The sequence below is a fragment of the Gossypium arboreum genome, chromosome 7 (assembly GCF_025698485.1).
Source record: "Gossypium arboreum isolate Shixiya-1 chromosome 7, ASM2569848v2, whole genome shotgun sequence".
In the NCBI taxonomy this organism is placed as follows: domain Eukaryota; kingdom Viridiplantae; phylum Streptophyta; class Magnoliopsida; order Malvales; family Malvaceae; genus Gossypium; species Gossypium arboreum.
The window spans coordinates 98419236-98442389 of record NC_069076.1 but is presented as its reverse complement, the minus strand read 5'-3'; the positions used below and the strand labels follow the sequence as shown (position 1 = coordinate 98442389).

At 33.0% G+C, this 23154-nt stretch overlaps 2 protein-coding genes across 4 annotated transcripts; one reads left to right on the top strand and one right to left on the bottom strand.

Annotated features, from left to right (window-relative positions):
* The first annotated feature begins 3202 nt into the window (after positions 1-3202).
* Positions 3203-6512, top strand: LOC108454547 (uncharacterized). The gene is made up of 6 exons (XM_017753048.2): positions 3203-3669; positions 4339-4481; positions 4688-4831; positions 5111-5296; positions 5488-5612; positions 5936-6512. Exons 1-6 carry the CDS (start codon positions 3456-3458, stop codon positions 6159-6161), a joined length of 1038 nt encoding a protein of 345 aa, XP_017608537.1. The 5' UTR covers positions 3203-3455; the 3' UTR covers positions 6162-6512.
* Positions 5965-11560, bottom strand: LOC108454557 (ASC1-like protein 1). 3 transcript variants are annotated; one of them, XM_017753067.2, is made up of 7 exons: positions 11150-11560; positions 9574-9803; positions 9312-9467; positions 9013-9198; positions 8582-8763; positions 7591-7664; positions 7136-7349 (listed from the first exon to the last, which is right to left on the bottom strand). In XM_017753067.2, exons 1-6 carry the CDS (start codon positions 11399-11401, stop codon positions 7633-7635), a joined length of 1038 nt encoding a protein of 345 aa, XP_017608556.1. In that variant the 5' UTR covers positions 11402-11560; the 3' UTR covers positions 7136-7349; positions 7591-7632. The 3 variants fall into 3 exon arrangements, with proteins under 3 accessions (XP_017608549.1, XP_017608556.1, XP_017608564.1); XM_017753060.2 differs by having other exon boundaries at positions 5965-7664; XM_017753075.2 differs by lacking the exons at positions 7136-7349; positions 7591-7664 and having other exon boundaries at positions 8629-8923.
* Between the last annotated feature and the right edge of the window lie 11594 nt (positions 11561-23154).

Here is a 23154-nt window from a genome sequence, read left to right as displayed (position 1 = left end):
TATAAAGCATGTAGCTATATGTACATATACACGTGTGAGTGAATTTTAAAGAAATTATATATAAAAATAACATGGAATTAAAATATAAAAAATAGATTGATTTTATCATAATATATATATATATATATATATGCAGATAAATAAATTAAAAATGATTGCTTTTAAAAAAATACCATAGAAACGTACTCAAAATTGAATTAATTTTATTAAAAACTATGATGGACTTAAAAGTGTGCTTATGTACAAAGGAAACTATGTATATAAAATGTAAGTTTAATAATGCATGTAAATCAAAACATGTACTAATATAAATGGATATAAAATAACTCAAATTTTTGTAAAACGATATACAAAGCATGCTTGAATAACAAAAATATATATTAAAATACATGGGTTTAATAATATATAGATCAAATATAGGTATCGATGAATATATATACATATATAATAATAATTTAAAAGATGTATTTAGTAGGATTATATAATAAAATACAAGAAGAAAATAATTTAAGGAATCACATGTATAAAAATAATATAAGGTTGATACTAGTATATATATATATGAAATAAAACCAACTTTGATACGAAGTACATATGTACATATATATATATATATATATATATTAATGTATATAAAAACTTTTATGAAATATACAAAGCGCGAAGATGACATTACAAAAATAAATTTACAATAATATAGTAACAATCACCAAAGTTATTTAAAATGCACGAATAAATAGTCAAGAATAAAAGGCTACAAAAAAAATAAAGAAAACTTAACTGGAATTAAACTAAAACAGCAGGGACAATTCGAAAATAAAACAATAACAATAAAAGGACCAATAATCAATGCACGAAAACAGCTAGGGACTAAAACTGGCAATATACCAAATCCCAAATGCTGCGTTTAAGCGCAGATCCATTTGCAAACGAGTGTAAATCACAGGGCTAAATTAATAAAAAAACGAAACAAGAATACGGGCTGATTTGAATACGGCGCGAAAGGGAGGGACTGATATGGAAAATAACCCTTCACCACGGAGGCGCCCGGGTCCTAAGGGTCGAAGAAACGGATCGGATCGGGCATAAAGGGGGTGGCCTAGACAGTGTCGTTTGAGACCATTATCATTGGTCTAAACGGTGCCGTTTCTTACTCCCTTAAAATCCCCAACAAAACACCCCGTTCAGCTGAACCCCCATCCATTTTCTTCTTTTCCAAACCCTAAATCCCCTTTGAAACTGCCGATTCTCCTTCCCCTAGCAGCAGTCAACAGATTTAGACTGGAGAGAACACCTTTCAGCCTTTCAATCTCCTCTTAACTTCGATATTAACTAAGCAAGAGGAGATCCACGGCGTGCTTTCAAGGTAAACTCCCTCTTTTCCCTTTTTTATTCATGCCTTAGAGTAAAAAACAACAAATAAACAAAATATCAAGCCGAAAAAAAAGGAACGCCTCTTAGATTTCAGTCAGAAAATCACCTTTAAGAATCGATTGTTTTCTATTGCTTTTGTTTTTGTATGTGTATTTCTGTGTTTATGTGGCGTTTGAGTGTGTAATATGCGTGTGTATATTGCATTCGTCACCAAAATACACTAATTTTTGAGGTCTTTATAGCCGAAAAGAAAGAATAATAAAAATACAATTTTCATTCCTTTCCATTTGCTACTCTGCTGTCGTTTTTTTTTTTGTATGTATTTGCTGCTGTGGTTTGTCCATTTCTTCGCAGGTACAGGTGCGTTGGCGCACGGGTACGGGGTTGGGCTGGCGTACGGAGACACGTGTGTGTGGCTGCTGGAGGGTATGGAGGCCAGGGCTGAGGCTTGGCTGCAGCGCGAGAGTGGGAACTGCTAGGGTTTCTGACGTTTTAATGTTCTGGGCCTATCGAGCCTTGTAAGTTTGGGTCAGGTTTTAAATTTGGGTCTAAGTTTAGTTATTGGGCTTGGGTTATGTAGCTGGGTTTAGGTTTGTTATAAAACTGGACTGTTGTATTGGTTTGGTTTAATTTAATTTTTTTTATTTACTTATTTTGTATATATTTTGGTTTTTAGTGGGCCCGGGCAAATTGGCCCTTTTACAATATTGATTTGTTTTTAAAGCTAAATTTGAGGTAATTTAGAAATCATATGAACACTATTAAGTATAGAGATATGCTTAATGTATTGAATCTTTATTCTACAAACAGGTAAATTCTGCATCGAATTACGGTCATATTAACTTGCTATAATTATATGCAATTTTAGGTTTTAGGATTATCTTGTATACATAAATGAAGTCTGTGTGATAGCATGGCATTTACGTGGGTATGAAGAATTTGTATATTATATAATTTTGTGACATGAAAGTTTATATGGTAAGATGTTTGAGGGTATGGCTGAATGGAATGGGACTTCAGTCGACAAATACAATTGTGTGTGATACGTCTTACCTTTCAATGGTATGACCTTAAACCCAAATCTTTAAATACCATGTATATAACCAGGTTGCACTGAAAAGATTAAATTTTGTTATTACTTTTTTTTTAGTAAAGGTTATGAATTTAATCTTTATATTTTTATTTTTTCTTAATTTTTATATTTTTAAATTTTAGTCTGCACTAAATATTAATTGTTAAATTTATCAAGTAAAATTCTGTTATTTTCAAAATTTGATGGCGTCAATATAATGTCGTGTCAGTTTATTATTTTCATATTACTTACTAAAAATTTAATTAATGGATACTATTAATTGTCATTTGCATTAATACTGAAATTTTAAAATATAAAAATATGAGGATTTAGAAGGATTCAATTAGAGACAATGGGCTAATTGTACACATAGTACAAGACTAGTAATTGAATTTAACTAAAAAAAAGTATAGGACAAATTTACCAATACAAAGACTAAATCTACGGACTAACTGTACATATAGTGCAAGACTAATAATTGAATTTAACTAAAAAAATTAAAAAATATAGGACTAAAATTTATCAATACAAAGATTAAATCTACAACTTTTTAGAAAATACATTGAGTAATTAACAAATATATATATATCCAATTTTTTTTAGGCCTAAGAGCCAAATAAAAGCTTTTTCATCTTATGTGTCTCTCTACTTAGCCAGCCAAATGGACGGATCGGATTAAATCAGATATACTCTAAAATCACCACAAGGTACAAGGACTCAAATGTAATTTCAAAATAACAGCGTTAGTAAGTGGCAGCCAGATTTTTCATGTCTGCAGTCGAGTCAAACTGACAGTAGCCAATCGCAACACAAACAGCGGAGTGGAAGAATGAAAATTTGGAGTGTCAAACTCAACCCAGATCCAGTACAAAATCAGTCTCTTAATAAACACAAGAAGCTTCTTAATGCTTCAAAACCTGACTAAACTCAAATAACAAAAATGATAGCTTGAAGATCTAAAAGGAATTTTTTTTTTCTTTTTTAGTTGAAGATAGAAAAGAAAAGAACAATGGGGTGTTCATTTTCAGGGTTGAATGCTTTATACGACGCCGTAAATGGTGGAGGGGACGTTTGGATCAATGACAACAGGTTCAGGATCGTGAGGCAGTTGGGTGAAGGTGGGTTCGCTTATGTCTATTTGGTGAAGGAAGTCATATCCGACGCCTCTTCAGCTTCATCTGTTGGCTTAGCCAAAAAAGTCAAGGACCCTTCTCATCTTTCCGGTTCGTCCCCTTAAAAAATTCATCTTTTTAATCTTTTTTTTTTCTGAGGAATTTATGATTTGGGTTTTTCTCTATTTCAATGGTTTTTCAATGATCTGGTTCTTTCTAAATCTTGGTTTTTTTTTTTTAAATTTTGTCCTTTGCTTCTTGGTCTTAAATGATTCTGTTTTTTTACTTTTGTTTGGAGGGTTTTAAGTGATTCTTTTTGTTGTAAATTAATCGAGTTTTTGTGAACTTACTGCTACTGAATGCTCTTGCCTAAGGAAAATTGAAGCTAGCTTTGGTATTTCATATGAAGATTTATGGTAAATTGTGTGGGGTTATTTTATTTCGGCTTATTATTTAGCCTTGGATCTCTAAAAGTGTGCTCTTTTTTCTTCTTTGCCACAATAGTATGATTATCTCATAAAATTGAATTCATATAGGTAAGTAGGTGGAACTTTATGTGATTATCAAACTCTTGTTGGAGTTATAGACCTCAAATTATGGATATCACTTTAATCTTTGATCTCAGTTATGTTGTAAAAAACGAAGGCCTTGGACATAGAATTTCATACTTCATAGCGAATCTTGTCTTTGGTCTATGACAGTTTGACTGCTTGCCTAACGGGTTCTGATTTATGCATCTTTAATCTGGATTTACATCTTAAATTTGGGTTGCATTTGTAGATGATGGAACTTATGCAATGAAAAAAGTTCTCATTCAGAATAATGAGCAGTTGGAATTGGTTCGTGAGGAGATCCGTGTTTCATCCTTGTTTAGTCACCCTAATCTGCTTCCACTTCTTGATCATGCTATTATTGCCATTAAGGTAATTATTCAGATACCTTATTCTCTTATGTCCTAAACTTTTTTGAATTTATCAGCTCATTTACCTTTAAGGTTGGTGTAAAACTTAAAATGGGAACTATTTTTGAGATGCTCTTGTGTTTCGCTTGATGGCTCATTTCTTCTTCTTTTGAAGGACTTTTAATGCAAAATTGTGTTTGTCTAAAACAATTTCATTTCATTGGCTAGCCTACACAAGAAGGATCATGGAATCATGAAGCATATTTGTTATTTCCTGTTCATTTGGATGGAACATTACTGGACAATTCCAATGCTATGAAAGCTAAAAAGGAATTCTTTTCTACCTCAGATGTTCTTCAAATATTTCGGCAGGTGAGTAAAACTATCTTATTGTTTTGAACTATGCAATCCCATTCCTCATGTTATAATATTTCTCAAAAAAAAATTGGTAACTATGCGATACAAGTAATCAAATGTATCTCATGGATTTTGCTTAGACTTTACCATCTAGCTTCAATGTTATAATATTTGTTCATTTAATGTTTTAGGATCCCCTCTTGACTTCCTTTTTTGTATTTTTCGGATTTATTGATGTTATAACTGATTAGAAATAATTGTAAGCATTTTAACTGGACCAAATTATATCTGCAGCTGTGTGCAGGGCTGAAACATATGCATGGTCTTGTTCCTCCATATGCACATAATGATGTCAAGCCAGGAAATGTTCTTTTAACCCGAAGAAAAGGGCAAGCACCACTTGCTATATTGATGGATTTCGGTAGTGCTCGTCCTGCAAGGAAACAAATCCGCTCTCGTTCTGAGGCACTCCAGCTTCAGGTACTTATTTCTTCTTTATTTTTCTTCAATTCCAAGTCTTTTTACACTACACTCCCCTATCACATATAGCACTTCCAATTGTGTTGCTTACGTTGCCTGAGTTTGAATAGAATATTTTAAGACACTTTCTCTGTATATCAGCTCAGTGCCTTTTCTACAATACTGATGGTGGATTTTGGTTTCATATGTAGGAATGGGCATCTGAGCATTGTTCAGCACCTTTCCGAGCTCCTGAGTTGTGGGATTGCCCAAGCGATGCTGATATTGATGAGAGAACTGATATTTGGTCGTTGGGATGCACTTTATATGCAATAATGTAAGTAACACTTATAAATGCACTTCTACAATGTTTGCTTTCATTTTACAAACTCTTCCTTTTTTTTGGTTCTGTAATTTCACAGTCCTCCAACTTTCATTTTATAATCACATGAAGTTGTGATTTGTTTATCGAACTTTCCCTTTTTTTTGAAGTTTCATCTTTTCCTTCCTAAAGTCTTGGAATGAAATCATTTTTCAGAGTTACATGCGTGTCTCTCTGTATCTTGGATGTAATGTAAATGCTATCCAGAAACAAGCTAAAGAAACCATAAACCGTTTGCATTATGTAGTTATTATGTTATTAATTGCCATTTGTTGTAGGTATGGGGTATCTCCGTTTGAGTACGCACTTGGAGAATCCGGAGGAAGCCTACAATTGGCCATTATAAATGCACAGATCAAGTGGCCAGCTGGACCTAAACCACCATATCCGGAAGCTCTTCACCAGTTTGTGACATGGATGCTTCAGCCTCAGGCTGCTGTTCGCCCACAGATAGATGATATCATAATTCATGTAGACAAGTTGATCTCAAAGTTTTCACAGTGATACCAATAGGGGTGCGAAGATTAGAGCATTCCAGCCATTAATGCATACAAGTTAAGTCCATTGAAATACTTCCGGAAGTGAAAAGCGTTTATCAAAGCAATAGCAGTTCTTTAGTAATGTTACATGGTTTGGACTTAGATGTCTTAGTTGTGTCGATAACTATATTTCTACATTCATGATTCGATTTGATAGAAAAACCTCAATAATTTGTGCTTTCCATTTAGTTTAATGTTTCGGATATCCCAGTTTTTTTCTGAATTTTTAAGCTATTAGTCATTTAGTTCTGCAATATCGAGTGAATATCCGATACGTGTACATTGATTCTATATATGTTAAAAGATTATATTTTCATATTATGCTCTAATGTATAATCAAGCTTCAACGGAGATGCTGCCATAAACGTATATTTGTTAAGACAATCAGGTAATTTGTTTTTTGGGATGATTTCAAAGAGAGAATTTAGATTCGAATCTTAAGATACGGGTTGTTTTGGAAGATGCAGTCCTGAATTTCGAAAGGTTTTCATGGATAGTAAAACAGACACAGGAACTTACCCAGCACACGGAAAGAGGTGGAAAACAAAAACTATAATAACTTACCCAGAACATGGAAAGAAGTGGAAAACAAAGACTGGTGAAGACAATGGGGAGTATATAAGTTATGAGATACCCTCTTATACGACATGAAAATAACATTTTTTAGGGTAAAAGGACATTCTAACTTTTAATACAAAGGCCTCCTTGGTCACCCATTTTTTCGTCAAGATTCATGGATTCATCTAACTAGCTAGATTAAAAGTTTGAGCCCTGCCATTGGCTAGCCTTGGTGCTTTTTAAACACTCTACGGAACCATTAGTACAACAATCCAAGACACCAAAGTAACCAAATGAAGACCTTCCAGTATTCTCCAAGAAAGGTCAATAGAAACAAAATGATACGATGCCAAATCTCAGCAACAGAAGCAAATAGAAGAATTCAGGGTTTAACTCAGTTGATTCATGAAATATTCTTATAAAGGTGGCATCAAGCAAATTTGAAGTTAGAATCCTAGAATTTACAAAACCTTTTTCTTTGTACGCCCCAAAAGAAGAGATATGTATAAAGAAAAGGAATCGAGCAACTTACGGCATGGCGAGAGCTCAAACTAAGGATGACAATGGAAGGTAAAGTCCAATATACTTTCTTCGCCTAAGAAGTATGGATAAACAACATCAACCCTCAAGATTGAACATATATTCAACTTACAACTAGAAATAAATGAATAAATAAAAAGATGACCATGCCTTTCGTCACCTTTCGTGTGTACGAGGAAAAAAAATGAAAGAGAAAAAGGAAAGGTACAACACTGCATTAATTTCATCAATAATAGGAAATATGTAGAATTGAAAGAAAATTACATTTGTATTGAAAATTATGATTTCCTAAATACCTTGGGGAACAAGTAAATATAGTGGTTTGCAAGCTTTCATATTCAATCCTCATGTTCATCCTCGCCTTCAGAATCTGCAGAACACCAGGACATTCAGTTAGTACAAGGAAATTCCTAGAACTAAGGTAGAAAATCTGCTTAATTTAAGGAATTCCAACATAAGATAATGTAATAAATGTCCTTGTCCTAATTCATCAACCAAAACAAACTTGACTAGGAATATAAACAAAACGAGCTGCTTAAATGGCTTTATAATATCAGCAGAATAATTATCCCTTTTCTCAAATCTCATGCCATCGAAGATAAACTTCGGTCTCTTCTTGGGTGAACTCTACCTTTTATCAAGTTTGAACATATAAATACATACAATTTTCCAACAACAATAACCCTAACCTATTAAGTTTGAACATATAAATACGGTTAAAATATGCCATATAAGTCTTTGTACTCTTCATAAATTTGGAATGTAGTCCTTATACTTTTATTTCTAAGAATTTAGTCCTACTTTTCAGATTTCAAAACAAGTCCAACTGTTAACACTGTTAAAATGTTTTTGTTAAATTCGAGTTCATTACAACCCATTTTTTTAGTTACATTACTACAAAGTGAATTTTTTTATTATTTCAAAATGTCAACCAACAAATTAAACAAACAAAAAAAAAGTTACAGTGTTAAAAATTAGACCTAAATTTTGAAATCTGAAAAGCTGATGACTAAATTCATGAAAAAAAAAGTACATGGACTAAATTCTGTCTGTGAAGAGTACACGGACCTCTGACATATTTGAATCTATAAATATGTGCCTAGAAAAAGGTTACTTAAGACTTTAAAAATCATTTTCCCTTATTCTTGCTATTGGATATCTATTCCTTTCCCCTAACGATGCTAAAGAAAGAAAAAGTTGTGCATTCTCATTAAATTTTCTTTCTTTACCTAAAATTGTGTTTCTAAGCCTACCGGCAGTTTAGAAGCATTGCTAGAAGGTTCATACCTGATCGAACATCATCAACCTGTCCGCCGGATTTGACTTGTCTCATAATCACTCGTATCATCAAGATCCACCAATAAATATGAACAACAAGCAAGCAGAAAAGAAGAGTATTAAACAAATAGTAGTATATAGATCCATCCACCATGTGCTTCTCCTTATCCAATGTTAAAAGAACTTCATAGCTGTCAAAAGTAAATTCGAAAAGGAAATAAAAAAGCAAGGGATTAACCTCCTACCAAAGAAAGCAAAACATTAAATGTGGAAGAGGATGAACTAGGGACTTTTCCAATGACAGTGAAAGGTCTCCATTATCGGCACACCAAGCAAATCATTAAACGTTTTCTGTAGGATGTTATAAACTAAGGCACCAAATACAGAGATAAACCCAAAAATATTTAAAAAGCTTCAGATAAGCTGAGACAAAGGCTCACGTTGTACTCCGGATTATCCAGAATGGAAATAATGACACGCGTAGAATGGTCCAAGAGAGAGCAAAAAGAACAAATGCAACACTAGCAAGCCATTCCAAGCCACTATATTTTGACATCTTTGCAGTTTCTAGGAACACATCACTCCCTTCATGAAGGGCTAAAGTAACTATACCTACACGAGCAAACCTGCAAGAGGCAGAATGAAATTGTTAAAAGGCAAAAAGGATGGAATATTTACTTAAGCCGAAATTTGATTAATCCTTGATAAGCAATCATAAATAAACTCAACTCAGAAATACCTGCATACGTAAGATAGAATAATGAGAATTATAGTTGCTATGTGGTGAACCATGGTCACCAAAAAGTCTGAACGTCTTGTCTCCCAAAAAATCAAAGCAAATAGGGCGTATGTATAGAACCCGCCAGCATATGTGTAATATGCTTTTAACTTCAATCTTAGCATAAAAAACAAGCAAATCATAAGCCTCACATGTCAAATATCAAAAGTTAGTACTACATGATTTTGTAGAAAATGATTTATACACGAGTTTGTGAGCTTACTTAATTTTTTGATCAGGCCAAACCTGTTTTCCAGGCCCTTCCCAAAAGTACCTGCTATTGGTAAGCCAAGGCTCACCGTAGGCAACATATATAGATAATAACTCTGATGAAAAAAAATAGATACATTTCCATGCTGACTCTTTGAATTTATTGAGTTTCTTCCTGTTATCATGCTTCTGAACATCATGTAAGGTGTGGCCTTTACCAAGGACCAGTCTCCTAGCTAAATTCTGCACCAAATATTAACAGCTACTTAACATCAACCAAACTTTAGAAAAAGAAAAGGTAAATAGCAAAAGATAAGATGTAGAACCATCATTCACAAATGTAGGTTTCAATAATTTTTACCAGGAACCAGTAATATTTTGTTTCTCTTTCATGATATTGTTAAAACCATTCAAACATAAGCAAACCGATTACAGAAAAGGTTCCTAGATGTGGTCTAGATGCTTTTAAGTATCACAGCAATCATCCTTGCCGATCATTTTCAATTGAATGGCGAATGGACTTTGGAACAAGGCATTTCAGACCATAATGTTAATGATCATATGGAAACAGACAAGTTTGTTCTTATAATCAAATTTTCATGTTAGCATTCGGAAAACAATGCTTATCACTTAAAACCCCAGAAAGCTAGCTCCGTTACAAGAAATAGATGAAACAATTAAACAAAATCAAACTGATTTTGAACATGAGTTGAACAGAACTGAAAAAATTAATCAAAGATTGTCATTCCAAGTCCATTAAAACTAGAAAAGAAAATTATTAAGTTGAGAAATGTGCAGAATTGTGATTTCTATTAAGTACAAAAAAAATAAGAAAAACCCAATATGATTGTAAAAGTTTTGGACATTCATTAATCTCTATTATTTATGAACTACTAAGAACATTATGAACATCATTGCAGTTTATGGTTCAAACCCGATTTCCCAAAAGTTAAGTTTCAACTCAAAGTTAAGAGTTATAGTCATTTTAACCAATATTATCTAAACAGTGTTCTTTTTATACATCAAACAAACACACACAGAGAAATATATTCAAAGTTACCACTTAAATCGACAATTCCAATCAGAATCAATAATTACAAGCACGAAATTGAATAACTCTACAACTAATTAACTTAACTAGCAATTACAATCAGAACCAATAATTACAAGCACTAAAATAAATAATTCTACAACCAGTTAACAACTAACTAACAATTCCAATAAGAATCCATAATTACAAGCACTAAATTATATAATTCTACTATTAATTAACTACCCAACTAACCCGAACCCGAATAAAGCCGAGAAAATCCACACATGAACTACACAAGATGGGACTCTTAACAGAGAGCTCAAAGTCTAAGGAAAGTGCCAAACATATATTATCAAACTACAATCAGTTGGCACCAAAAATGGCCTAAGACCCTAATTCACTCAAACAAAAAAGAATCCTATAGCACAGTCAAACCCCCCCAAAAGTCAACTCAAGTTCTTTTCTTCCATGGAAAGCAATTCCACCATAAACTACAAATGATCAACGATGACAGTTAAAGAAAACATGAAAATTAAAAAAAAAAAAGTTGAAATACCTCAAAGATAAATTTGTCTAGGAAAAGCCTGACAGAAAGGAAGAAAAGAGCAAAGAAAGGGAGGTAAACGAAATCAGTGAGCTGTGGGTAAAACTCAGAGTCCCAGTTGATGGAACTAAGCAAACCAAAAAGACCCATTTGTTTATTTTCGAAGAAAATTGAAAGAGAAAGAGGGATAAACTGAAAAGAATATTTTTTATTTTGGCAAATGGGGTGAAATGAGGTGTGGTTGAGATTGAGAGAGACAGCCATTTTCAACTTTAATTTTATGAAATCGATATCATGTTTGCTTCCTACTTCTGAAAAAGAAAAGTAAAAATTTAATTAAAAAATAATGCATGAGTGAAGATTGATTGACCCACAGAGAATAGAAATTTCGACTGGCAGGCTGCAAATTGCAGAAGGTATGGGTTGGATATATTATTTAGTTTTTAAATAAATAAATATAAATGTGTATTATTAATTAAATATTCCAAATAAAAATTGTTTTAGATATTCATTTTATTCTAGTTTAAAATATGCCATAAATACCTTAGTTTCTTATACTTTCATTTTCAGGAATTTTTTCATATTTCAAAATTTAGATTCAACTATCAATACTATTAAATTTATTATTAAATTTATTATCTTCAGATTTTGAAATAAAAAATATTCATTTAATAGCTATGTAATTAAGAAATAATATTGTAAAGATATGAATTTAACAAAAAAAATTAATAGTGTACTAATTGGGCTTGAAATTTTAATTAGATTAAATTTTTGAAAACGAAAGTACAGAAACTTATGCTATATTTTAACATTTATTCTATTATTCTTTTTGAGTTTCACTGTTTCAAATATAATATATTTATAAGTATAAAGATATATTTGATTGACTTGATTGATGGGTGATACTAACTTAATTGTGAAATTACCAAAATTCATTACATTTACAAAGTAAGAAATATTATTATTCTTATATAAAATCTCAAAAAAAAAAAATACGCTAATGTAATTTGAACATAAAATACTATAGTTTTCAACATCTCAAATTTATCATTTTAACTAAAACATCATTTATTTTTGCATCAAACTTTTTTATAAATATATTTATTATATAAATTTTTTCATTCATCGATTCACAATAATCTATTAAAAATAAAATTATTAAGCAATCCTATAAATAAGTTATCGAGCCATATTCAAGGGTAAAATTAGAAATTTGGCAGAGACCCGCCATCTTCAAATGGAAAATTTTCCATTTAATCTTTTTAAAATTTTAAAATTTTAAATTAATAAAGGTAAAATTACACTTTAACCTCTCTTAAAAATATAAAATTTGATTTCTATCTTTTAAAAATTATAAAGATACATGCTATTAAAATGGTGAAATTGTATTTTACTATCGTAAAAATTACAATTTAATATCATCCCCTAAAAAAATTTATGGTTTCACCCCTGGTTATATTTGAATTTGGTCTAATGTTTATATATACACTAATAAACTAATATGATTTCTGCCCAAATTTGTATCACAAATTAACTTAGATTTAGAAATTACAAGTCACTCGAAAGAAATAAAATAAGAATATTGAAAATAAAGGCTTGTACGAGAAAAGAAACAACGTTATAGAACGTGACCCGTTTTCTATACGACAAACAATTGAAAACAAGAAATTAAATTCGAATAGACCCCAACCCGTTGTTTATGAAAGAAACAAGAACAGAAGGTATAGAAAAGAAAGAAGAACGCCACAAGCAATAAACCTTGATAAGTTCAGTTCGTATGTTATTAAGAACTTAAGAGAAAAATCTCACAAAATGTATATTCATTCATTATGGTCTAACCTTACATAAGTAACTTAGGCCGAAATTTATAGACCTCCAAAATGACTTTTAGAATTCCTATAAAGGGCTTTTCAAATTCAGCATTCAACTAGCTATTAAAATAAACATTTAATTTCAATTATAACTCATAGTGGGCAACCAAAGAGTCATGTCTTTTCACTTGATTCATGTGTAGTTGAAAAGTCATGTTTCTTCACTTTGATGAAGGCTTAATGTTCCTTAATTGTGTTGTTTTGTAGTCCTTTCATCTCCTTTAAAACCAAATGCCTTAATGCTTGTGTATTCATCTCTTTTATTGACACCATGATTGTAACAGCCTAATTTTCAGTATTGTCGAAAATAGTGATTCGAGATTACTAAATCCGATGAGTGAGTTTTAAAATTCAATAATTTAATATTTATTATTTAAGTGAGATTTTAGAAGTATTTTTGAATTAGTGAAATTTGTGAATTAAAAGAATTTATTAGGTAAATTGAGTTGAAAACAAGGAAACGAGACCTCAATTTCATAAATCGAGCCATAAATATTTTTATAAACATTTATGGAGTGTTAGTGAATTAATATTAAAGTTTGGTTAGAAAATTTTAACGTTTTGATAGTTAATTAATCAAAAAGGACTAAAGTGAAAAAGGTGCAAAACTAGTCAATTAAGGAATAATGATTAAATAGCATAAGTGGTAATTAAAGGAGGACCAAATAGGGAATTAGACACATGGGAAATGGCTGGACGGCGTGTGGAAAGAAGAAATAGAAAAAATTTGGTGTAAACTAAGGGCAAAGTGATAATTTGGTTAGAATTAAAAATAAAACTAATGACCAAATTGAAAATCTAGACATTTCTTCATGTTTCTCCACCAAAAAACAGCCATTAAAGAGTCCCTATAAGCTGTTTTTTTCATATTCTTGCTACAAGTAAGTTCAATTCTTGGTTATTTCTTGTAATTTTTGTGATTTTGATACTTTTACAACTAGGTCTAACTATTGAATTCATTAGTTTTTGATTTTATGAGTGATTTTGAAAGTTTCCATGGATAAGTGCTGAAATTTTATGATGAATAAACATGGATTTGAAGCTTTAATTTTGTTATGTGATGATTTTATTAAGTGATTTCAATAGAAATTGATTTTTAGGACCTAATTGTGAAAAAGTTAAGAATTAGGATTTTGTGCTAAAATTTCGAATACAAAATGTTGTGTAGTAGTTTAGAATTATGGAATAATGTGTTAATTTTGAAAAATTAGTTCAATTGATGGGTTAATTGATTAGGGACTAAATTGTAAAAATATAAAATTTGAGGTAAAAGTGTAATTTTAAAAATTAAAGGACATAAATTGTGAAGTGAATTAGAATTGAATTAGATTGTAATGACCGGAAAATTTTATATTAGACCAAGAGCTCAAAGAAAGTCGTGGAAAAGAGAAAATAGCTGATTAGTCCCTGAATTTTTTACAACTTCTGCATATTACCCCAGGTAAGTTCATATGGTTGAGTTCTCATGATTATTTGTTAATTTATAAATGATATAATGTATTATCTCATATGTTTATTATTAAATTGCAATTATTATAAAAATATGAAAATTTAGATCAGAAGTTCAAATTAATAGAACGCGAGATTGAGTATATTCATTCAGTGCAAAGGAAAAATTGACGGAAAATTACCCAAGTAAACCGAGATTCAGTATTTGTTGCGAAATTCAGTGTTTGCTTTCAGTTTAGCTCTCATGAGCTTCAGTTAACTCTTATGAGTTTCAGTTTAACCCTAATTGGGTTTCAGTTCAGCTCTTTTGAGCTTCAGTTTAACCCTTATGGGTTTCCGTTCAACTCCTATGAGCTTCCGTTCAACCCTTATGGGTTTCAGTTTAACACTTATGTGTTTTAGTGTAGCCTTCAGGCTTCTGTTTATGATATACTCAAATCTGTAAGTCGTTCTTTGATTGGCAATAATTGGTAAGTTTTATATGAAAGTATTGTGGAAGAACTTAAGTTATTATTGATATTGAGCTCAAATAAGTGAATTAATCGATTAAAGTTGTTGTTGGCAAGCAATGTTAATAATATGCTCTATTTAATGTCTAATTATAAATGGTTTGGTAAGATTTATATTTTAGGCCTATGAACTTACTAAGTTTCTATAAGCTTACCTTTGTGTGTTTAATGTTCTTGTAGATTAACGTGTATTCAGAGGATCGGATCAACACATCAACTCACACTATCCAGATTACTTGGGTAGATATTGTTATACATTTTTGGTTTATATGGCATGTATAGGTTTGGTTTGATAATGAAGTAGTTTGAATTGAGATTATGAGACTTAGATGTGTTTGTATGTATTAGATATTGATGTGTATGGGATGATATAACATATTTTATATTTATTTTGGCTTGAATTGGTGGCTTGGTTGGATTATATTGGTATGTGAAAGTATTGTGTGCAGGTTGTTTGTGGAAAGGGTGAGACAAGTGGCCTTGAAATGGCCTATTTTCGTCTACACGGGTGGAGACATGGCCGTGTGTGACGCACGGCCATACACGTGGGCGTGTAATCTGGCCGTGTATCCCCTGCACCTTAAATTTGAGAAACAGAATGCTCAGAATTGAGCACGCGGGCAGAGACACGGGCGTGTGTCTCAGCTGTGCATGCTACACGACCTAGAACACGGGTGTGTGTCTTGGCCGTGTGAAACCTGCACCTAATTTTGAAAAATTTAATTAACAACACGGCCTAGCACACGGGCGTATGGCACAAGACAGAGAGCTACATAATTTTGAATGGCTTGTAGCATGGGCGTGTCCTAGGGTCACACGAGCGTGTCCCTTGGACTACACGGAAGTGTGAGCCCTGTATCTTGAAAAATTTTTAAAATTTCGTGAAAAATTCTTTCAGCCCTTGATTTAGTCCCGAATCGATTTTAATACTCATATTATGCCTCAAGAATCCATTTAAGGGACGTTATGAATAATCTTGGAAAAATGAATAGTAATTGATCTGAATTATCTGTAATTGTTTTGAAATTGCTAGTAATGCTCCGTAACCCTATTTCGGTGACGGATATGGGTTAGGGTATTATAATGATTGAGCTTTAAGTGCACCAAAACTGATAAGAAGTTGAAATGCCACTCTTGGTCTATTTGAACAGCCACCATAATGAACTTTAAGTGCTTGAAACCGAAAAAGACTTGAAGAGTCATTCTTGATCCATATGAATAGCCACCTACAAGACAATTAATTAGTTATTGAGCATTGACAGCTTTTTATATTCTTATTCAACTTAAAATATCTTATTTATAATGAAAATTAGCATACTATAACTTATGCATAAAAAGTAATAGCCAAAACAAACACACTTCACACACTTATGAAACTATCACACACTTATGAAACTAACTCATGCTTTAACTAAATGAACAAACAAGATGCTTAAATGTAAGGTTTAATGAATATGCAAACTAAATAAACAAATGATTTACATAATGCATGACATAATTAAATGTAAAACATATAATGCAATTTAAAGATGCAGATAAATAATGCAAGACATTAATTCATAACTAGTTCTCAAGATGTATTTAACACGTAATTAAAACTAACAACTAACTTAATTAAAAGCTAATAGCATTAAAAATACTTAAGACACATATTAACTACTCATACTAAATAAAAATTAATAAAAGATGTAGAATTATAAGTAAAATGAGATGGAAGATTTGACCTCAAAAAGCCCACAGACAAACATTGCATGAGTTTTGAACGATTTCTTCTTACATTTGGACTCTTCGAGTTTAGGTCAATCTCGAATCGTTCTTGTCAAGTTACATGATGTGACCATACTCACATCATAACTGATATTGTTATAAAGATATATATTTTTTCAATAGTTCACATAAAGGTAAAGCTATAAGACCATTTTACCAATAAAAGCCCATTTCCTACTTTATTTATGGAAATGGGTCACCTTTTTCATTATTTACTGGATTGGGTTGAAAACACTAAAACGCATCCACGTAAGAGTGTTTTAAGGGAAAATTCCAGCAAAACGCGTTTTTGAGGGAACGATTTTTCCATGTAAGCAAAAAACGCATTGACATGGACGCGTTTTGCTGACATGGGAAAAGCTCCCCAAGGGATGTGTTTTAACCCGTGTTTTTCTAAGGTTAGGGCTATTTGCATGTTTATTGCCTAGGGTTTATGGGTTTAAGGATTTTAGGATTAATGGTTTGTTAAAATAATTTAGGATTTTATTTTAGGGTTTAAGAGTTTTAAAAAATAAATCGGTGTAGATTTTTTAAAAAATTAATTAAATTAGGTTTTAAGGGTTTTAAGTAAATTAATTAAATTAGGATTTAAAATTTTAAGAAAATTAAATAAATTAGGGTTTAGGTTTTTAAATAAATAATTTTGTGTTTAGCTTTTAGGGTTTTTGTAAAAGGGTTTAAGGTTAAGTCTTGAAAAAATTATATTGACAAAAAGGGTTTTGTTTTTTTTTCTACAGTAGTTTCTAAAAAATTAATTTTGAGAAGATGATTCTAAAAAGATAATGTTAAAAACGCTTCAAGCAGGATGCACTGTCAGTATAAGTACTGAAAAAAGCTCCTACGTGGATGCTCTTTTTCTACAGTAGTTCCTAAAAAATAATTTTGAGAAGATGGTTCTGAAAAAATAGTGTCAAAAACGCTTCAAGCAGGATGCACTGTCAGTAAAATTACTGAAAAAAGCTCCCACGTGGACGCTCTTTTTCTACAGTAGTTCTTGAAAAAATAATTTTGAGAAGGCGGTTTTGAAAAAATAGTGTAAAAAATGCTTCAAGCAGGATGCACTGTCAGCAAAATTACTGAAAAAAGCTCTCACGTGAACACTTTTTTTTTATAGTAGTTATTGAAAAAATAATTTTGAGAAGATAGTTTTGAAAAAATAGTGTCAAAATCGCTTCAAGCAGGATGCACTGTCAGTAAAATTACTGAAAAAATCTTCCACGTAGGCGCTCTTTTTCTATAGTAGTTCGTGCTTGGCCTTAGGCTATAAATGAGCCAAATTTCATTCTCATGTAACATAAGTTACAGCAAGAAAAATTAGAAAGGCTAACCAGAATAGAAATTGAAGATGAGTGAACGTATTAGTGCTGCTATTTACTATGATGGTGAGGTCCGTGACACCGAGAACGACATTGTTTTTTTATCGAAAAACACAGCGTAACTAGTTTTTAACCAGAATATAGATTTAACAGAACTTCATAAAAGAATTAGATGCAAAATCTTCGGAATGACGCCAATGAGAGTTTTGTCTATTAAGTATCGATTTTATGTTTCGATTGATCCTGTTAGATATGACTAATTTGATATCAAATGTGGTCGTAGCTTGGAGGCAATAGCGCAGACTCATCTCGCTAGTGGATTACCCTATCTTGAGTTATATGTACAATTTTCATTGCCAAATGAAGCATTTGCGACTTCAACATCTACTACTATTCGAGAGGAATACACGACCCTTGCCCGACACTTCGTTAGTGGGAGACAGAACACGAAACGCCCGTGTTTGGTAGCAGTATGGAATACACAACTCCTACACAATACTCTGTTAGTGGATGGGATATGCACCTCAGTGGGTCGATGTTTGATGCTGGAAATACGTACTGGAAAATGACATTAACTTTTAGTGGTTGGCAATCCACATCTGATTGGGGACGTTACAAAATGTCCACAAGAAGGGATGATGTACTCCCTATGACGTCCATCGGTGAGGGGACCTCGTACGTTACAGATGATGGTGGGTTGGATGATGAGTCCTATGTGGATCCACCTCGAGAGCCCGGCCCCGATGGTACAAAAGTTGTATTATTTTCTGAACTGAATCCTGTTCTTACCGAACCTAAAGACGATGAAGGGGTTCAGATGAGAAAGAAGAAGTGTTCAAGCGTTCAAGCATCTGCTCTAGAGCTTTAAGTAATATCGGGACGCATTTGTATACTACAAGCTATTGGTACAAATTGACGGTACCTTTATGTATGGTACAAATTTACTATTAAAATATTCAAAACAACTTTTATTTTATTAAATGAAACAATAAAAAAATAGTTTGTACAAATATATTAAAAAAATCAATGCATGTGCCAGTCAGAATCAGTGCCATATGGGGCTGGTCGACTGTTACATGCTAGATTCCTTCTTGGTTCAGTTTCCAGGGGGGGTTGTGGGTGTTGGGAGGATGACCCACCTTGATAGAATAAAGAATGCAAATGCATTTGTATCACCCACGGCGGAGGTGTTTGAATCTCATAAGGCGAGGGGGATTGGAAATGAGATGAGCTCCCCGACAGTGCCTCATGTGATCCTTTCTACGACGATGACCTATATATCGTCGGTTGAGTTAGAGTCATCGGGAAAGGAGATGCATCAGGCCATGTATTCCAAACTGGCATAGGACTAGGAAAAGGAAACATATAAGGGTTAGGATACATATAAGGGCTAAGATATGAACCTGACATAATTTGAAGAGGCTGTGGTGTGAGGGTCGTCATTTGAGGCGTTAGGCCTGGTGATTATGTGAGCGTTGTTGATAGGCACGTCCTTTCATCCCTTCTCCTTAGATTTAAAGGGCCTTGTCGTTCCTTTTGAACACGGATTTGCCAATGCATCTACTCTTCCAAGAGCAAATATGGCTTGCCATGGATCCTAAACCATGGCATGTAATCTAGCACGCACGCTAAATTTAGAACGATGATCGGTTCACGAGTAGGTATATGATCATACCAATAATTTTAATATATTCTAAGAAGAATACCGGCCAATACATATTCGATTGCTGTAAGTCAATTTTATGCTCATTATCGAGCACCTCAGGTGTCATGGGAATTAGTTGTCAGAATCTTAATTGCCATAACACTCCATATGTCTAGTGTATCTCGACAGTAACATAGTTGACCAATGGGACCTTAATATGCCAAATGTTTGGATTTTGAAAGAATTCATCCAAAATTACTGTCTGAATTGCCGGATCCTCATATGGTGTCCATTGAAACTATATGAATGTGATAAAAATATTAGTTATATATATAATACTAAATACTAAATACGAAACGAATATGTTATGTATATATATTTCATTTAATACTTACATGTGCTTCCGACTGTTAGTCTAATCGAAGCCGTATATCTTCAAGAGCGGTAGGTATTTTAACATAACTCGCCGAATGGTTCCACCTAATTAAATAAATTTTTAGCATAAAATTATATTTTAAATCTATATAATAATTGTAAAATCCAATATAAATTTTACCCCGTTATGAGTGAGAATTATATGGGTGGCTCACTTGAGGACATAAAAATAGAAAATAAAATCGAGCCCATGATTGTCGTAGTGATAGGAAACCTCCGATTTTGGCTTTATTTGGTTTTGTCACCTCGCACATCTCCTAGTACAGTGATTCCAACACGGTATGTAACACCCCTAACCTGTATCTGTCGCCGGGATAGGGTTACGAGGCATTACTGAATTTATGCATTCATTATCGTAAACTATTCACAAACATTCACATTGTCCCTTACAAGGTTATACGAAACCTTAAAACACGCTTAATAGTGGTTCGGGACTAAACCGATCACACATAAAAGCTTTCAGACACTTAGAAAAATTATGCAATCATAGGTCACACGCCCGCGTGAACAGGCCGTGTGACTTATACGGATACCAAACACGCTTGTGTCATAGGTCGTGTGAAAACAAGGCATACATACTGACTTGTACCACACAGCCGAAGACATGCCCATGTGCCTTGACCGTGGTCGAAACTGACTTGGGTCACACGGCTAACCACACGCCCGTGTGTCTACCCCGCGTACCCTTTGAAATGGTCACACACGCCTATGTGCCGAGGCTGTGTACCTCACACGGCCACCAGACACGCCCATGTGTCTAGGCCATGCTCAAGATATAGGAAACCTTAAAACATGCTTAATAGTGGTTCGGGACTAAACCGATCACATATAAAAGCTTTCGGACACTTAGAAAAATTATGCAATCACAGGTCACATGCCCGCTTGAACAGGCTGTGTGACTCATACAGTTACCAAAAACGCCCGTATCATAGGTCGTGTGAAAACAAGGCATACATACTGACTTGTACCACACAGCCGGAGACTTGCCCGTGTGCCTTGACCGTGGTCGAAACTGACTTGGGTCACACGGCTAATCGCACGCCCTTGTGTCTAGCCCACGTACCCTTTGAAATGGCCACACACGCCCATGTGCCAAGGCTGTGTACCTCGCACAGCCACCAGACACGCCCATGTGTCTAGGCCGTGCTCAAGATTGACTTTAAATTGTAGGACTACCCCAGGGGACACACGGCCGTGTAACATGACCGTGTGTCACACACGGTTGAGACACACTCCCTTGTCTCTGCTTGTGTCGACAAAAATAGGCTATTTGCAAAGCCAATTTGCCACCCCAATCTTAAGCAAACATAGCAACCAAAATAACATCATTTCAATATGTCTTTAAACAACTAAAACATGCCAATACAATATGCATTTAGCTATATCCATAAATAAAGTAAACATACCAAAACAAACCAACATATATATAAGGCATTATAAACACCACATATATCAATTATCAAGTATATAACTTAAGCCAACTTAAATGGCTAAAACACACTAACATTTACATCATTAACAAGCCAAATCACTTGGCTAACATCATAGCTCAAAATATATCAAAATGACACTAGTCTATACATGCCATATACCAAATATACTAGCTTCAAAAGTACCAACAATTGTTCGATAGTGTGATGATGCTCCTGTCGATCCTGGAGTTCCAGCTAGCTTTGACTATATAAAAAAAAACATAGACAAATAACACACAATAAGCTTCATAGCTTAGTAAGTTCGTAATTAAGTAATTCAATTCATCAAATAAATACAATTCTATAATATACACATTACCAAAAACAACATCTCATTTACACAAACCTTCCTATCATGTCTCAAAACATAATTCATTAACATCTCATTTAACTTACTGATTGTAATGCTCAAATAGGTTTCGTACATACCTGTACCACCTCGTACTAACCTTTTTCTCAAATAAGTCATTTTTTTACCCATTGGATCATTTAGAATAAAAATCAGATACTTAAGGATCACAATCAATAAGTACCTATACCATGGCCCGTAGCCAAATCAATGTAACTTATCCCGGAGTACCTATATCATGGCTCATAGCCAAATCAAGGTAATTCCTCACAAAGTACCTATACCATGACCTATAGCCAAATTAAGGTATTTATCACTCCCAAAGTGCCGATATCATAGCTCGAAGCCAATATATTAACTTAATGACATTTCATTGCCATCATTTTTGTACTTAAGGTTTAAACGAGAAATTTCGCTTATCGATTTTGTTGTCGAACACTTCCGTATAGTAGGATTCATAATTAAATCACTATCCACAATCTCATAAATACATTTTATGCAATTATTAATGCATATAACATTATTTATAATGAAATTAACATCTACGAACTTACCTCGGTCGTCAAAATAATGAAACTAGCCAATTAATCGAGTATTTTGTTCTTGCCTCGATCTAAGTCCGAGATTCTCTTTTCTTGATCTATATGTATTCGAAATTAACTCATTTAATCACCTATTCATTCAATTTCATCCAAAAATATACATTTGGTCATTTTTTCACTTTAGCCCCTAACATTTCACATTTTAACATTTTAGTCTTTATTACACAAAACACCAAATACACAAAATTCATCAAAACCATGCCTTAGACGAATTATGTATAGGTCCCTAGCAGCCCAAAACTCTCATTTATTTCACAATTTAACCCATCAATTTACACTTTTCCCAATTTAATTCTTAATTGACATTTTTGTCAAAAATCACTTTACAAAACATGTATATCAAACACCAAACTTGCATAATTCATCACCAAACATCATAAAACTCATGGATTCATCAATGGAATTTCACAAAATCATCAACAATTTCCAAAATTAAGGCATGGGCTAGCTAGTACTCAAAGTAACGATAACAAAAAACGTAGAAATCATTAAAAACCGAACTCAATACATACCTTAATCAAAGAAAATGAGAGATGAACCCTAAAATGCTTCAATAGCATTCTTCTCTTTTGATTTTTGGTGTGAAGAAGATGATAATGGAC

Bases quoted from the DNA above. Each gene is read 5' to 3' on its own strand.
- LOC108454547 (XM_017753048.2), top strand. From the start codon at position 3,456: ATGGGGTGTTCATTTTCAGGGTTGAATGCTTTATACGACGCCGTAAAT. The intron at 5,297-5,487 runs GTACTTATTTCT...TTTCATATGTAG, and splicing joins CTGAGGCACTCCAGCTTCAG to GAATGGGCATCTGAGCATTG. The intron at 5,613-5,935 runs GTAAGTAACACT...CATTTGTTGTAG, and splicing joins TGCACTTTATATGCAATAAT to GTATGGGGTATCTCCGTTTG.
- LOC108454557 (XM_017753060.2), bottom strand. From the start codon at position 11,401: ATGGCTGTCTCTCTCAATCTCAACCACACCTCATTTCACCCCATTTGC. The intron at 9,468-9,573 runs GTAAGCTCACAA...TTTTATGCTAAG, and splicing joins TGGCCTGATCAAAAAATTAA to ATTGAAGTTAAAAGCATATT. The intron at 7,665-8,581 runs GTATGAACCTTC...GGTGTTCTGCAG, and splicing joins GGTTGATGATGTTCGATCAG to ATTCTGAAGGCGAGGATGAA.